This window comes from Sinohyriopsis cumingii, chromosome 1 (genome assembly GCF_028554795.1).
Source record: "Sinohyriopsis cumingii isolate HCF-2022 chromosome 1, ASM2855479v2, whole genome shotgun sequence".
Classification (NCBI taxonomy): Eukaryota; Metazoa; Mollusca; class Bivalvia; order Unionida; family Unionidae; genus Sinohyriopsis; species Sinohyriopsis cumingii.
The window spans coordinates 59,261,470-59,279,464 of record NC_142961.1 but is presented as its reverse complement, the minus strand read 5'-3'; the positions used below and the strand labels follow the sequence as shown (position 1 = coordinate 59,279,464).

The 17,995-nt window shown below is 33.9% G+C and overlaps 1 protein-coding gene across 1 annotated transcript in view; it reads left to right on the top strand.

Annotated features, from left to right (window-relative positions):
* LOC149806943 (WD repeat-containing protein 18-like) overlaps window positions 1-16,803 on the top strand; it is a 46,183-nt gene extending 29,380 nt beyond the window's left edge. Inside the window, exons 6-11 of the mRNA XM_089959976.1 lie at window positions 4,848-4,991; window positions 10,854-10,918; window positions 12,496-12,620; window positions 13,935-14,107; window positions 15,996-16,058; window positions 16,653-16,803. Of these exons, the coding sequence (XP_089816102.1) occupies window positions 4,848-4,991; window positions 10,854-10,918; window positions 12,496-12,620; window positions 13,935-14,107; window positions 15,996-16,058; window positions 16,653-16,784 (702 nt within the window). The 3' untranslated portion in view covers window positions 16,785-16,803. The remainder of the gene's footprint in view (window positions 1-4,847; window positions 4,992-10,853; window positions 10,919-12,495; window positions 12,621-13,934; window positions 14,108-15,995; window positions 16,059-16,652) is intronic.
* Window positions 16,804-17,995: the final 1,192 nt, after the last annotated feature.

Here is a 17,995-nt window from a genome sequence, read left to right as displayed (position 1 = left end):
ACATTTTCCAAATATAGAGAAACCTTTGCATGAATTTCCTAAAATCACTTAACATGAAAAATCCTCACATTGAAATCTTTCAAATTTGTACAAATGACATTGATCTACCATGAAATATGACTCCCATTACTAAAAAAACAAAGAAAAAAATCCTTCTCGTAAGACACAAAAGAAAATTTGACTATTTTACATAAAGCAAGGTTGTATTAAGGGCTCTCAAGTTTTCACAGATGATGTAAATTCACCTTTGAATATGGCTTCTGTTACTAAAATTAGAAAACTTATTAGACCAGATGTGCCAGAATGTATCAAGGTTGAAAGATTTATTCAGTGATGTAAACCAGCCACCAGATATAGTCCTTGTTACTAAACTTAGAAAAATCTTTAAACAGCTTTTTCTGTTAAAAAAAATCGCTGAATGAATTGCACATTAATACAAAACTTGTTTTGTGCTTGAACATATCAGTAGTAAATATTAGATAGTGAACATTCATAATAAGCTATAACAAACTGCTACAGTCAGTCTTTGTTTACTTAAACGTCTTTTATCCAAGCCGCATGTACACGTATGTCCTTGAAAGTACATGTTTAATTAAGAAGACAAACCTACATAGTACATATTTTGTTCTTAGTTGTCAGGAAGAATGATTTTGTTACAGCTTGTGGTACTGTACTATCTGTGAATTTGTTGGTATTTGATTTTGATCCATAGAACTTCAACTGATATTCAGACCCTAGTGTGACATTTATTTTTAGAACACTGTCAAGACTTGTGTTTTCAGTCTAGATATTTCAGCTTACATTCTGATTTGTATTCTACTGATAGTAAACTGTTTGTCACTCTTGTCAGCCATAATAAAAGGAACCACCAGTTTATTTTTAGTGATAATTAGCAACTATAGTGTTTTCAGATGATGGACATTTGTTATCAGCTGTAGATTGGTAATTTGTAAAATCCCACTGTTTCTTTGAGTTATAGGAAAGGTGATGCAAGGTTAATATCCAAAATGGTTACCATCAAGGTCAAAATAATCCAGTCTTTATGTGTAATACTGCTTTTGTGGAGACACTCTACCTGAAATGAATTTGAGTGATGCCACACCAAAACTTCAGGCAACATGATGCTATGTTGTTTTCTAGCTGTATAAAAAAGCCAAGATATTTAAAGGTCTGAAATTTTTGACACACATTATTACCTGAAGTAACCAGTAGTTCCAATAATGCACCTAAGACAGAAAAAGCAGTTCATTACAGATTGTTAGGTATTTCTGACAAGAAAAATATATTTTTTATATGTTTTAAGTAATATACAGAGGAATAGTTCATAGATAAATTTTGGATTTCAATAAATTTGATAATTTTAATGCTTTATCCTCCTTAGGGCTATTACAGTAAAACATACATGGGACCCAGGAAGGCACTTTCAAAGTGGGGTACTCACCCATAAATGCAATTTAGAAATTTCTTATCATATTAATATGAACTCTGTGAAATCAAAGTACTCTGGCAAATATTTTATTTAAAACTGCCTTCCCTGGGTTCAAATAAACAGTCCATAGAATAGAATAGAACTATTTAATGTGCCTTCTGCTGAATAGAACTATTTCATGTGCCATCTACTGAATAGAACCATTCATTGCCATCTACTGAATAGAACTATTTAATGTGTCTTCTGCTGAATAGAACCATTTCATTGCCATCTACTGAATAGAACCATTTCATTGCCATCTACCGAATAGAACCATTTCATGTGTCATCTGCTGAATAGAACCATTTCATTGCCATCTACTGAATAGAACTATTTAATGTGTCTTCTGCTGAATAGAACCATTTCATTGCCATCTACTGAATAGAACAATTTCATTGCCATCTGCTGAATATAACTATTTAATGTGCCCTCAGCTGAATAGAACCATTTCATTGCCATCTACTGAATATGACCATTTCATTGACATCTACTGAATAGAACCATTTCATGTGCCAGCTGTTGAATAGAACCATTGCATGTGCCAGCTGTTGAATAGAACCATTGCATGTGCCATCTGTTGTAGAGCATGCAATACAAAATATGCCAGGTTAGAGTTTTTCATGAAACTCTAAAGCAATATCTACTTAATTAGTAAGTTTAGTGCGCTTCTTGTGTACATAGAAATATATGCAATACTAATGCATCATTAAAAAATTACATGTTTGCATGTTGATTTTAATAATGTCATTGAATGATATTTTGCTAACAATCCCAAAACATCTGAGAAAATTATATATTCATGTAAATTAAACTATTTAATGTTCCTTAATAATGCCTGGTAACTTGATTCCATTACATTGTATATCCTTGAATATGGTGGTTTGTTATCACTATTGTCTGAACGGCATTCTTTGGTTACTTGTTTCTTGATTTTGTTCATGTAAATGTTAAACTTCACCTGTGAGAATCAAGTCTTGATTTGCATCCCATTTCTTTCTGCATAATCTTCAATAGTATTCTTATTATGTAAATAAACATCAATTCAAATGATTTTGCAGGCTGGTATATTTATTATTACTACTACCTCTAGTGGTCATTGACCAGAATCTAGTGGTCATTGACCAGAAGAGCTTATCGAGTAGTAAGTTATCTATTGTTCACCTGTTGCCTGTCATCCATCATCTGTCCATCTGTTACCAAACATTTGTTATTGTTACTCCAAAACCACTGAGAAGAATGCCATGAAACTATACATGCACATTAATCCCAAGTCGTTTTAGATCTAAATGAAAAGGTGCCACTCAAACATGGGTTTTCACTAAAAGACTTCTTATGATCTCTAGCTTTTCCTAGATGAAAATGGCTCTGGTTTTACATTCTGTTTGGTCACCATTGAATATTTTGTTATTGCTTGTTCTTGATTCATGGTCAAATAAACATGGGTTTTTCACCAAGAGACTTTTATATGTCTGGTTGGTTCTGTATGAAATTGGTGCCAATCTGACAACCAATATGGTCACCATGACAACCATCTTGAAAATCTTATCTCCGCTTTTCCTGAATAGATGGTCATATTGACAGAATTGTCACCAAAAGACTTATTTTGATGTCTACTTGGCCCTAAATAAAAATGGTTCTAGCTTTACATTCAGTATGGCCACATCTTGAAAATCTTGATAACACTTAAGAATATGAGAGATGGGTTTTGACACTGAGCAGTTAATAGAAAGAAATGGTCTTTTATGCTGGATTCCTGACAATTCTCTTTGGCCAGTAGAGTGTCAGTCACAGTTGTTTATTATTCACATCTTTATGCTCTTGCTGGAAGTTTGGTAGCACAATTAAGCAGAAACACTTGAAACAAACAAGTAACATTTGAAAGGCTGTTTCCATCATGTGAAGATGATCTTGTTAACATTTAATGCTATTTAAAATTATTTTTAAATTTATTTTTACCTTTGTCACTTTTTGGATTAAGACTTCTTTCTGAAAACTTTATTAGTGTCACTGCAAAAATCAATAAAATTGGACACACGAAATATGGCTTCATGCATACAATAAAATCTTCTTTTCCAAAACAATTAAACTTTGGGCAGGACTGTATTTGGTAGAAACCTTGTTGCGATGTAGAATAATGATAGAGTAACCACTTGACTTAGCCAAGTGGGGCCTTGAGTGGCTGAGTGGTCTAAAGCACTCACCGTTACAGATCACTACCATCTCACTTCTGTGTGGGTTCGAGTCTCAGGCTCGGCCAATGTGAGTATGTGAGAAAGCATCCCAGTAGCTTCTCGTGGGTTACTTTTCAGGGTTTTTCTGCGTTCTTCTTCCACCATTTATATCAGCCGCCATGTATAGCCTATCTTGGCCTGAAAAATGGCATTAAACCCTACAACAACAACAACAACAACAACTTAGCCAAGTAAGTTTAATCTGTTTATCTTCACAATATTTGTATCACTGAAATATTTTATTTTACCAGTTGTTGCCTTATAAAATGGTTTACAAAACAAATATAATTTTTGTGTGTTTTTGTAAACAAATAATACATAGTTAATATTTTTTTTTATGATTATGGGTTAATTATTAGGATCATTATCAGTGGAGGTAAATATGTTTATTTTCGTCTGGGGTTTAGGACATTGGAATTTCTCCATGAAGAACCTGTTGTACCAAAGTATCCCATTAACTTTATTATAATTTAAGAACAGATTTTATTTTGTTGACAACGTAGAATATTCTAGAAATGGACCTTTGACCGTCATCCAGGTTCTACTATTGTGTCTTAGCTTTTTATATAATGTTGTCTACTTGAGAAATTACTCATTCTAACATTTAACATCTGAGGCAGAATCAGTCTTATTGTTATGTTCAGCATTTAATTTGGGTGAAATTATGTTATCAGGGTTTTATTAACTGGATAATATGCAAAGTGCCCGTCTATAATATTCTTGGACTGGAACATTACTTTGGAATTATGGTGAATTCAGACAAGAAATTTCTGGGATTATGTTATTGTGATATATCAAAAACTTAGCACATCTCCACCCTACAGGCTACTGGTATATTAGCATATTCAAGACTACAGGCATGTTGACACATTCAGTATTTGAATTCATTTGGATTACTGCTGGAATTCAGTAGGAACTTTGTACATTGGGACTTGTGATAAATCTTTTAGGACTGTGGGGTTAAATTGACATTATGAAATTTGTTTTAAAATTTTCACCTTGTTTTCTAAGGAAATAAATATTTGTTTATTTTTTCAAAACTTGTTGGGTTTTGCTCTTTTATTTTACTTAGTTAAGACCGTAGCATTATAATACTTGAGATATGCCCAGTGAATATATTACCTAAACTAATGCTTCACTTATTTCAGGTTTTTGACCTTGTATCAGGGCAGTTGTTGTGTTCCTTTGTCTTTGATGTCAGCATCATGTCCATCTCCATGGATCCCACAGAATTCAGGCTGTTTGCTGGAGGCAATGATGGCAACATATATTTGGTTAACCTGTATGGTGTGGTAAGTTATACACACATTAACATAATATTACCTACAACTAGTGCTGCAGTGATTCATCATAGTTTTTGGACTGAAAACTAAAAACACTGGTATAAATGTTTGAGGCTTCAGTGGTAAATTTTGTTATCAGTATTTATTTACAAATGTGTTGCAAGTGACAAATTAGCATTTTTAATTATACTGCTCAAAATGGCATTACCATTAAATTACTATGCATTGCCATAGTGTCACTTCTAATCCCATGAACTCTGGAGAGACAGGATTAAAGTCGATGTTACTTGTAACACTACCCTATGAAGTCAATGTTACTTGTTACCCTATGAACTCTGGAGAGACTGGATTAAAGTCCATGTTACTTGTAACACTACCCTATGAACTATGGAGAGACTGGATTAAAGCTCATGTTACTTGTAACCCTATGAACTCTGGAGAGACTGGATTAAAGTCCATGTTACTTGTAACACTACCCTATGAACTCCGGAGAGACTGAATTAAAGTCTACATTACTTATAACACTACCCTATGAACTCTGGAGATAATAGATTAAAGTCAGTGTCACTTGTATTTCTTTGAAGTTGGTAGAAACTTCATTAAAGTCAGTGTCACTTGTAATCCTTCAGACTCTGTAGAGACTGGTCACATGTAGTCCTATGAACACTGGAGAGACTGGATCAAAGTCTAGGTCACATGTAGTCCTGTGAACACTGGAGAGACTGGATTAGAGTCCAGTTCACTTGTTATCCCTTGATGTATGTAGAGACTGAATCAATGCCCATATCACTTGTAATTCTTTGAAGTCCATAGAGACTGAATCAGTATATATGACACTTGTTATCTTTTGAAGTCTAGAGAGACTGGTTAAAAGTCTATGTAACTTATAATCTTAAAAGTTCTGAAGAGACTGGAGCAGAATCCATCTCACTTGTAATCCCTTGAAGTCAATAGAGACTGGATCAATGTCCATATCACATGTATTCCTTTAAAGCCAATACAGACTGTATCAACCAAGTCAATTGTAACCCTATGACCTCTGGAGAGACTGGATCAAAGTCTGTGTCACTTGTAAGCCTATGAACTCTGGAGAAACTGTATCAAAGTCTATGTTACATTTAACCCTATGCACTCTGGAGAAAATGGATCAAAGTCTGTGTCACTTGTAACCCTATGAACTCTGGATAGACTGGATCAAAAGTCTATGTCACTTGTAACCCTATGTACTCGGGAGGGACTTGATCACGTTTTATGTCACTTGTAACCCTATGTACTTTGAGAGACTGGATCTTTACCCTTGAAATCAATTGGTTTACTTCCAAACTTGTTTGAGACTTGGATGCAGAAGTCACAGTGTACTATCTACAAAGAATCCCACAGGCAGTTTCATATCTGTTTATTCATCCTAAGTATATTATGAGGTTAATACTCATATATGAGTTTCAGTTTAAGTAAATTTCACTCCCAAATACAAGTTTCTCATTAAAAGCTCCCAATGTCCAGTGTCAAGTTTCCTATTAAACCTCCCAATGTCCAATTTCAGGTTTCTTATTTAAAAGAACCAATGTAGACTTTTTATTGGTGAATAATCAGCTTTGTCAGACATGTCTATTGTCCAGCATATCCAAATATTTATGAAAATAGACTATATAGTGTTTCAGTTAAAGTCAGGGTGAGTTTATTTTGCAAGAAAAAATTAAGTATTCAAATTCGAGTAAAGTTATGCTTCTAGGTGTACATTTGCAATGGAATTACTTTTAAGAATACAATGAGATTGTTTGTTGAGTTCACATGTACTTTATTTACACGATACATTTGTCAGGTTCTCACATATGCATGTATCAATGCATGGTTCTTTGCAAAAAATTCAATATCAAATGTGTAAGAACTGTTTTGAGTCCTTGTCTTTTAATATGTGTTATTTTAATGTTGGTTAATGTGCCACTGAAGTTCATAGTTTTGCACCCCGCATCCCCACTGCTTTCTTGCATAGCTAAGAGGATACACATGCAAAGTTTCTTGCTCAACTTGTCTCTATAATGCATGACATGTTGCATAAATGATTGCACTTTGTGAACCCTGACCATCATGTTATAGCAGGGTTGTACTGGTACACATACCTGAGAATGCCAAACTCCTTCTTTACTTTGTTGGCACTGATGACCACAGCATCATTCTCTTTTGGTTACTCTGACGAGATGTCATTGTGTCATTTTGATCTCTGCAAAACTGTGGCATGTCACTTACGTTTTTAGGAAAACTGTTAAGCTCAGACATGCTGAATGTCTAACAACATCTCATACACAATGAATGGCTAACAAATATCACATGGTCCAATCATCCTCCTTCCTCATTACACCAATATGAGATAAACATACGCTAGGCTGCATATCTGGAGCAACACTTCACAGGTGCGCCGACAAAGATTAGAGCTGACAGTAGGCTAATCTGAAGACTTTGCATCCTACAAATGAGCCAGCTGACAAGGTTAATTACATGTATTAATAACTGCTGATTATCTAATTGTGATTGATGCTTTTCATACATGACTAATAGAACATTGTTTGCTGCTTTTTAAATTAAATATCAGGGTTATATTAACCAGGCATGTGGCCTTGCTTTGGATGCTTTGCCGATGGAGACTGACAAAGCAGTATTCTAAAAGTCAGATTTTTTCTCAAATGATTTCCAAATGAAGAAAAATTGTAACATACCTGTATTTAAGTAGCCATGACTGTCGTTAGTCTTCACTCACAACGGTGATGTTTTGTATGATGTACTATAGGTGAGAAATTGCAACCACTTGTAATCGGCAACAGTTAACAGGAAATCGTGGATGACTACACATATATTGATAAAATGGTTAAGTAATGTAAACAAATAAATAAATCATCACACAGATGTGATCTACATTCAAGTCATGTGACTTTGTACTTCTATCACAGTTTTGTGAAAGCAATCAGGCTGATGATGAAAGTGATAAATATGATGATGAAAATGTATGTTCTGAGCGACCTGTCTGACATACCCTGTAATTTTAGAGGGTATAAAAGATTTAAGACCTTGTGATTGATACAGCTGACCGCTATTTAGCTATGGTACAAGAAATGGAGTCATTAACAAAAGCCACATTAGTTAAAGAATGATGTAAGAAAAATAGACAATGCTCCTTGCCTTATTCAACCTAGGCTCTTGAACTGTAAACATTATGAATTATGAATTATACAGAGTATTTAAACATTGTGGATTGTCATTCATAATTCCAGTGGACTTACAGTAAAGGTATAAGGGTACCATATCTCATTTTTCTGATGTTTTTTGTGACAAGGACAGTATTTCTATGTGGAGCAACTGTATTTATTCGTGTGACAGAAAATGATTTTCAGCAGGAATGTGTATTGTTCAGATAATTCTTCATTAAATGCATGTATTTAAAATAAAATAATTTTGTGCACTTTTACACAAAGAGGCCCTGGGTTGTCTAAAGCACTTATCATTATGGATCACTGCCATCTGACTTCTGTCTGGCCAATGTGTGGATTTAATTCTTGGGCTTGGCCATTGTGGGCACATGAGGAAGCTTGTCATTAGCTTCCCATGGGTTAGTGGTTCATCTCAATGTTTTTATGGGTTCTTCCTCGACCAGTTATACTGGCCACCATATGTGGCCTATCTTGTGCTGATAAATGGCATTAAACCCAAAAATGTTTACAGTCACAGTGTTACCAATGCTGTCATACAGTCACAGTGTTACCAGTACTGTCATACAGTCAGTGTTACCAATGCTGTCATAAAGTCACACTATTACCAGTGCTGTCATACAGTCACACTGTTATCAATGCTGTTATAACTGCATTCTTTTTCTCTTGTCACATAAGTGATTGGAGACTTTTTTCAAATCTGCAAAAACCTCATTAATCCAAAAACCTTTCAAAACTGAACAAAAATTGTGGGTCCCAAGGGTTTTCAGTTCTGAGGTGTTTCATTGTATATGTTTTTATGTGTTGTCTAATATTGTAAAAGCACTTAGAGCTTCTAAAGATTAGGCACTGTACTAATTCTACATTAATATTATTATTATTATTATTATTATTATTATTATTATTATTATTATAAGAACACTTCACAGTTTTATCTCTGTGAAGTGGCTACTGTTACACATGGCTTTGAGAAAAATTTGAAGGGACCAGAATAAGATGTGTCTAAGAGGTAGTCACCCAATATCATTGTAAACAAATCTGTCAAGATGTTGCATCATGGTAAGGTACCTTAAATCTCTTTTCTGAAAACACTTGCTTATGGTGTTAAGTCTTACAAAGATGACATGAAGGTAGAGCAGAAGAAACATGAATTTGTATGATGCCATGCTATGTTTCTGTGAATTTGCCATAATGTCCATCTGCTCAATCAATTCACCAACTATCGACACAATAATGTCTCCATCCATCTGCTCAATCAATACACCAGCTATAGACACAGTAATGTCTCCATCCATCTGCTCAATCAATACACCAGCTATAGACACAGCAGATCATCAAACTTTCTCTAAGTCGTCTTCCATATACAGCCTTTGTACTTGGTGAACTTCTTGGGGAAGGGGTCAGCATGGGGACATTGGTACTTGTTTGTCAGAATGACTGTGGAGAGATGAGTAAGGGACCTCTCATGGTAGACGTGAAGAAAGATATAGATGTTCACATTGTAGCCTATCTCTGATGCTGTTTTAACAGTATCCAAACTTGCAAGTGAGGGTCAATATACCACTCGATACATTTAAGAAAATAGGTACAGGTTTCTGTCAGAAAATATGACAATTTTACCAAGAACAATCATCACATTGACAGATCCAGTGGTGAAGGTCTTTGTTATATCTAATTCATTAAATGTCAAGTATGCACTGAGTTTTGATGTAATGGTAGGAGTATTGGTGGATGGTAAATTGATAACTTTTGTGTACTGAGTATGAAATTCCCCTTGTATCACAAACAAAAAGTATAAAATAATTTGTTTGTAATCTAATGGATGGGATATAGTAAATATGTTCAGTATGGGATCAGTTAGTGTGACCAGGTTTGTTATTGCTACTCCTCTTAAACAGCTTGGAGGGTAGCCCTGAAATTTCACACACATGCATACACACACACACACATGTAGTTGCACCCAAATCAAAATGGTGCTGCTTGGACATTCAGTATGGCCACTACATCAGTCATGTTGAAAATCTTGTTATTGCTACTCCTTCTGATTGGATGGTTATATCAATAGGGGTGTATGAAAAAAATGTCTTTGTATTGCTTGTTTTCAATTGAGTGTCTAATATGGCCACCACAGCAGCCATATTTAAAATCCTGTTATTATTACTTCTGAATGGTCATGTCAACATGGGGCTTCACCTAAAGACTTCTTATAATGTCTTGTTGGTCCAAAATGAAAATGGTGCTAATCTGTTGATAAATATGACCACCGCAGCAGTCATTTTTGAAAATCTTGTTATCACTACTTGACTTGTCATTAAAAAGGCCCTTGAAAATTAATGAGTCTTTGAAAGTTCTTGAATTTTGTACTTGGAAAGCTGTAACAACAGTCTCTCATTACATGCCACAAACATGACAACTGAAGATTATGAAATTGCACATAAGGTAAAGTTTAAGTGCAATAAAATGTATGAACAACTTAAATTACAAGCCCCATTTACATAAAAATTTTGAGGTAAATCAGCAATGAATGGTGATTAGTTGAGACAGTAGGGAATAGTGATAATGTTATGATACCTGAAATAAGTCATGTATGATGCACATATTTCTTATCATTCTCGTATTATGTTTTAGTTAATATGATTTGATGTGTTTGTGTGAATTTGTTCTTTTACAGCCACTACAAAGAGAAAGACATATTCAAGGCACAGACACTAGTGTTACATGCTTCAAAGGCCACAGGTTAGAAAACATTTGAACTGTTAACATTGAAAATTTACAACTGAATGTTGAATAAGGTTTGTTACATTGTTGTACAAGGACATAGAATCGCTTCATTTGGTTAGAACATCTATTTTACTTAGATCATGAAATTTATATTTCTGTGTCCAGCTTTGTTTTTATAATTCATTGTAAAGTTCTTAGGAATATAAAAAATAGTGTTAATTCATACATAAGTTTATGTTGGAGTGTCTGAACAGAAGAGCAAGTTTTCTTCATGTCTGCACAATAACTTTAGTATTGCAGAATCATCTACCTTTACCAAACTTTGTAGATGGTGTACTCTTGGGGTAAGGAAAACCATTTTGATCTGATGGCTTAAAGGTCACAGGACAAGGTCATTGTGAGAGAAAAAAGATAGTTTTATGCAGTTACTTAGTTCTACATCACAGATCTGGACCAAACTTAATGTATGGTTTGCATATGGGAAAGTGGAAAGCCTGTATATTTTTTATTCAAACAGTTAAAGTCAGAGTCATTGCAACTGAGAGATAAAATATGGATTATAATTTTAGTTCTCATCACACACTTTGACTAAACTTTATGGAAGGCTTGCATTTTGTGTAAAGAAGAAACCTATTTATTTATGGGTCACATGTCAAGGTTGGTGTAACTGAAAAATTAAAAATGGTTTCTGCAGAAAAATGTTAATTCTTGACCTTGTACACTTCATGAAAGTTTGTGGATTGCTTAAATTTTAGGTAAGAATGAGATCTGTTAATTTTTGCATCAGAAGGCCAGAGGTCAAGGTGACTGAATAAAGAAGAAAAATGGGTTATGCATAATAATTAATTCTAGACCAAGTACCATGGAAAAGATTTTGGAGGTTTCACACACAAAATAGTAAGAGGCCTATTGGTTTTGGGGTCAAAAGGTAAAAGGTCATTGTGACATAAGAAAAATATTGTTTTCTGTAATAACATTTGTTCTGGATTAAATTCATTATTAAAATTTAAGTCAAATTTAAGAAACCCTTAGGTTTTTGGGATATAAATGTTGGAAGTCATAAAGCTGAGTTAATGTGTAATTAAACATGCAATGGTCAAGTTTCTTGAAAATCATTTGTCAGTAATCTCCAAAGTCAAATATGTACCAACAAAGAGGACTAGAAAACACAGGGAAGTCGTAAAATGTACTGCTCTTGATTCTTGTTAAATTTTGGTTGTGATGTACAAAGTGAACAGTTGAAGGAGACATATTTGCCAAATCTGTCCGACTTTGGAGACATTTTTAGGGGAGGCTGTTCCATGTCTTCTTTTCGTAATTAAATCTGTAACATAATCATATAGATTTGAAATGTGAACTTTTCTGAAAGCTCTGGCAGTTATACAATTTTCACAACCATAATCTTCATGCAAAATTAATAAAGAAACTTAATATTTGAACATATCTTTAACACTATAATATTTTTTCATTAATTTACTAACCAAAAATGCTTTTTATGTTAAGAATATACATTATTTACCCAATGCAGAAACATTTGACGAGTTTAAAGTGTTATGATATAATTTTATTTCATTTTTATTAACTCCTTGCAGCAAACAGGTATGCTGCCTGTCAGTATCATTGGATGGCACAAGATTGGCATCTGGATCACATGACTGCAGTGTTAAAATCTGGGATGTCTTTAGTGGACAGTGTATTAGAACTCTCAACCACAAAGGTAAAAACACTGAATACCATATATACTCAAGTCCAACTGCAAACTGTATAGATCCTGATCTGACATTGCATAATGTGACAGCAGATCTGGGTCTATGTTGTGTTTTATATTGATTATGGCTAACGAACTGTACAGACTCAGATCTGCTGGCACATTATGTTACAGCAGATCTGGGTCTGTGCAATTTGCAGTTTGACTTGACTTACGTGTTCAGGAGAATTTTTTAGTCTTCACATTGTTGTTCAATCTTAAATTTGGTTTATTGATTTAAAATTCAGTTAAATTTTAAAATTTATTTAGTTGTTATTAAACTTTAGTTAATTTGGAAGAGTTGAACAAAGAAAGCCTAAAAACATGGTGTCTTGCATTTATCTATTTGGAAGACATGGAAATACTTAATACCATCATTCTGTCTGCGTGGGTTGGAATCTCGAATTTGACCAATGTGGGTATGTGAGAAAGCTTGTCAGTAGCCTCTCGTGGGTCAGTGGTTCTTTCCGGGGTTTTCCAGGTTCTTCCTCCACCGTTAATACTGGCCGCCATGTATAGCCTATCGTGTGCTGAAAAATGGTGTTAAACCCAACAACGACAACAACAATACCATCATTTTTCAGTGTTTTACAATGTCAAAACAGCCTTTTTCAGTTATGTTGGTTTAGAAAGGGACATAGTCATTTATTTTGTTCACACACAGAAAAGACCTATTTGAAATTAGTCCTAAATTCTTCCCTGTTTCAGTAGGCAATCTTCAGTTGAGTACAAGCAGTTTCTCAGAGTGTTAGTGTCTACTGTCTTGCAGCTATATGTCTGTTGATTATTCATAAATTCATTAATAATTTGTTGACCGTTTCTATTTGTGGAACAAATTACCTGAAAGTGGAACACTGATTAGGACCTTGTCCATTCAGAATATGGGTGTTTCATTGAATGCATTCAGATGTCCTTCGATCCCACTTGGAGAGTCTGTGACTATCAGACATATATATGAAAAACTGTTTTGGACTTGTAGCATCAGGAAAGTGCTGTATTCTTAATATAGGAACTCTTGATGGGATTTTCAGGACTAAAATCCAAATAAAACCTGAAGCATCTTTTGCACATAGTGTAGATGTCAAATTATTATATTGATATTAAGCATATTATTTACACTGTATATATTTATTTCTTGAATGAACAATGTAGGGCTAAATATCATGGTGAGGAATCAAATTGACATAATTGAAACCCACTTTGGGTCAGCAAAATTTCTTTCACCATCTTCATTTAAAGTTAATGACTACATCATTATGCATATATATTTAAAACATTCTACAGGTGCAGTTAGCAACATTCTTCTAGTTCCAACTCCACCAAGTATTGCCAATCCTGACCAAAAGCCAACAATTTCAGTTAAGCCTTTTCAACGCCATCTGCACTCGACCCAAGAGGATAGGGGAAATAATTCTGAGGGGGACATGCTAGAATGGAGAATAAAGAACACTTCATTGGTAAGAGACTATACCATAGCCCAAATTTATTGACGGACTTAGAGAAATAGATGTCACTTGTATAATGCATTTCTTATAATAAGGAAATTCAGATAATAGGAGAAATGCTTGTTTTTTAAACATCTTTTATACCCCTACCTTGTAAAGGCAGGTGTTTATGGAATCCTTGTGTCCATCTGTCCATTTATTTATCTTTTTCTGTCCATCCATCCATCACAAAATGTTGCGAATGCATCTAGTCCTCCAGTTTTTTCATGGATTGCCATTAAACTTGGTAAATATTATGGTCATGGCCTGAAGTTCTGCATATTGATTAATCAGTTTGCTTGTGCAATTTTGCTATCTTCATATCTTACAAAAGAAAGGCTTGAATATTTTACTCATTTATTCATATTCCCTTCACTTGAATAATACATAAAGACACATACTTTGTTGAGATGTCCAAGATTATAATATACTGGATGTAGTATGTTTATTGCTGAATATTAAAAATCTAACCCAGTATGAGCAAACTATAAGGATTAAAATGATTTCTACTTTTGACAAATTTAAATTACTTCTTTTATTCAGTGGTCCATTTCTAAAATGACCATTGACCCTCACCATTATTCAAAAATGACCATTGACCCTCACCATTATTGGGTCTTATGATAGCTTTTACTATGACTATACTGTGCTTATAGAAGGAATACTATTTTTTAATTATTTTTTTTTGTAGCAACTGTAATTAATCTTATCTGTATGCATTTCTTTGTGAACTTGTTGATATTTTAATGTGTACTCAGCAAAATCTTCCCTTGACAACAAAAACAGATAAATGCATGGTACATTGATTGTACCCTCCATCCCGTAGATCATACAAGTAATTTTGTTGTATATATTTTACAAACACAGCTACTGTGTCTTTTAAACGTCTCATAAGATTTTCAGCTCACCTGACCCTAATCAAGTATGGCAACCATCACTAAAAACAGAAAATTCTTTCAATGGGTTTTCAACATAATTTGCCCAAATTGTCAGAAAATATCTCAATTTTGTACAAATGGTGCAAACTGACTGATTTTACCAATGTTATTAAAAATAGAAAACCCACAACTTCTTTTCAAAAACCACATAACAGTTTGGCATGATTGTTTTTTTTTAAATTTATAACAAATGATGCAAATCAGCAATGAAATAAGGCCATTCTTATTAAAAATATAACCTATATTAACTTTTTCTAAATACTTCCAAACATGATTTGAAGAAAGTTTGACAGAAAGAATTGTGACATGATGTGCTTGAAGTTACTGCAGGTTATGCTGATTCAGTTTGGTTCCCATAAAAAAAAAATATGAAAAACCGTTAAATGAGTTCTCAGAAAATACTTAACATTCATCAGCATATATGGCCACCAATAGTAAAAACAAAAAATCCTTTAAGCAATTTCTCTTTAAAAACCACTCCAAAAAAAACAAATGTTCAGAAATTCCTCTGGCAAACTAAATCCCAAAAAAAATCATGAGAAATAGAAAGCATTTAAAAGACTTTATCTCACAAGTCCACTAAACAGAATTGGACCAACTTTGACAGAAGTCATCTGGGTATAAAGACCTTTCAATAAAGGAAAAATTTTGAAATGTGCTATCAAATACAGATTAAATACAGAAAATAGAGAAACCTTGAAACAATTGTTTTCATAGCATATGTAATCAACAGCATTGTAAGCAAATTATAAGAAAACCACCTATTGAACCAGATTTCTTGACCATCTACTCTTGAAGAGGGATATTAGGCAGGTGTCAGCCAGGTAAGTGATATCAGGCCCACTTGGGCATCTTGTTTATGATTGCTAGATTTCTTGTACTTTTGAAGGCATTTATTTAAGTAAAGGCTTTATTTCTTACAGATGGAGAACATTTGTAATTGTCCAGACAGCAGTGCAATAGAAATGTTACGTGAAGATGTTGAGGTACTAATTATATCCTTGGCGGTCACATAATTCATCTATATTTACTATAGTTTTCACTTTCAATACATTTCCAAAACATTGTAATGTGACACAAAGTGTCTCAGTTATAAAACAAAATGGAAAAGACTTTCTTATTTATAAACATTTAATTGTTTTACTTTCATTGTCTTTTCTTATGTAAAAATCATAGTTTATTAAAGAAAAACTCTTATCCCACTTCTTTCTGGTAAAATGGGTAGCCAACAAAACTAGCAAACTCACAGTATTAGTTGTTGTTGTGATAATTTTCATGTGATGGCATGGGCCTAGTTTATTATGCTTTTGTCACTTACAGGCACATGACTGAATATACTTGTAAATTACAAACACATGTATAAAAAGAATTGTTATTTCATGCATTTTTAATATTGTTCTCAAATAGTACAATTTTGAAATGTAAATAGAACCATGGAATGAAATCATATCATTATAAATCCATAAGACTGTGATTTTTCTTTGAGAGAATGTGGTTTCAACTTTTTTTAATCATTCTTTTTTTGACTTGATAGTTAAAGTATTCTACATGGACTGAAGAATTTTATCCCTTTGTTTCAGGAACCACAGCTTAATATTGGATCAGAATTGGCACAAACAAAACAGGAGGTGATGAAACTTAAATCTGTCAACAGGGAATTGTATCAGTTTGCAGTAAATGAAATATTACAGGGTTCTGATAAAATTTCTTAGGAATAAAATGTTAACAATATGCTTACTTTTTTTCAATTTTTGTTAATTCTTATAATCTAACATGCTTTAAAGGATACAGTATTAACCCGTCACTTATCTTAAACAGCCATTTGTTTAATTGTTTAAGGTCCTTTGCACCAAATTATTTGCAGAAATTAACATCTTTTTATCAGCTGCCTACCTTAGGAGACCATTTTCTTATTTCCCAGATTTATCTGTTTTAGACAGGTTTGACTAGTTCACTGTTTAAAGTTTAACTTTCAAAATATTTATGCCATAATTTAAGTTTATATGAAGTGTGAAATAGTTTTTCTTCTGACTTGGTAGCATGGCCTACAATACACTTTGATCCATTCCTCACTCTCAGTTCAGTTTTTGGATGCCACATTGGCTCAGAGGTTAGTGTGCTGAACTTGTGACCAGAAGAGTGCAGGTTCAAATTCAGTTCAAACCACAGTGGGGTCTCTGAATGAGGCACTGTGCTCCAGTTGCCTTATAAACTTTGATGTGTCATTCAGTCCCATGGTCAGGTTATCAGTTTCTGGCAAATAATTTTTCTTTTCATTTTGTTGGCTTATAACCATCACATCTAAATCATAGCATCAGTCTGATGGTTTTAGCAGGAGTTGCATCCCTTTATTTACTAAGCACAGTACTGGACTTTGGTGATGGCAACTAGTCTCATAGTTTTTGGTGTATCAGTTTGATATCTGGTAGGTTTGTTTCCAGTTTCATGAGGATGCAGTGTTATTCACCACTGAGGCCCTGATTTGTATGAAAATTATGTCCCATTTTTAGACCTAGAATGCTAATGCAACAGAACAGTAATGCAGTGTATTATATCTTCTGTGAGCAGATTACAGAATATTCTTTTACATGTTTGAAATGGGTTTAAGCCTTTACATGATGGGCATACAATTCCACAGTGAGGTTCTGTTTCCTTATCACCTCAACTGAATATTGAGTGGTCTGCCAATAGTTATGTCCGTCTGTCCATCGACAAGATAGTTTCTGCAATAATAGTGTGCTGTTTTGGTCTTTTCCCCCTCAATTTGTGGATTACACATCATTAGAGGCAGAAGCCTAACAATTTTGGTCCTGTTTGGTCCAAGGTTAAAGTAATGGGAGCTGAAAATGTAGTTTTCTTTTTTGCATGACAAGTTTCCTTGGCCTTATTTTAATCAAGCTTCAAAGATAGTCTACGCTTGGGA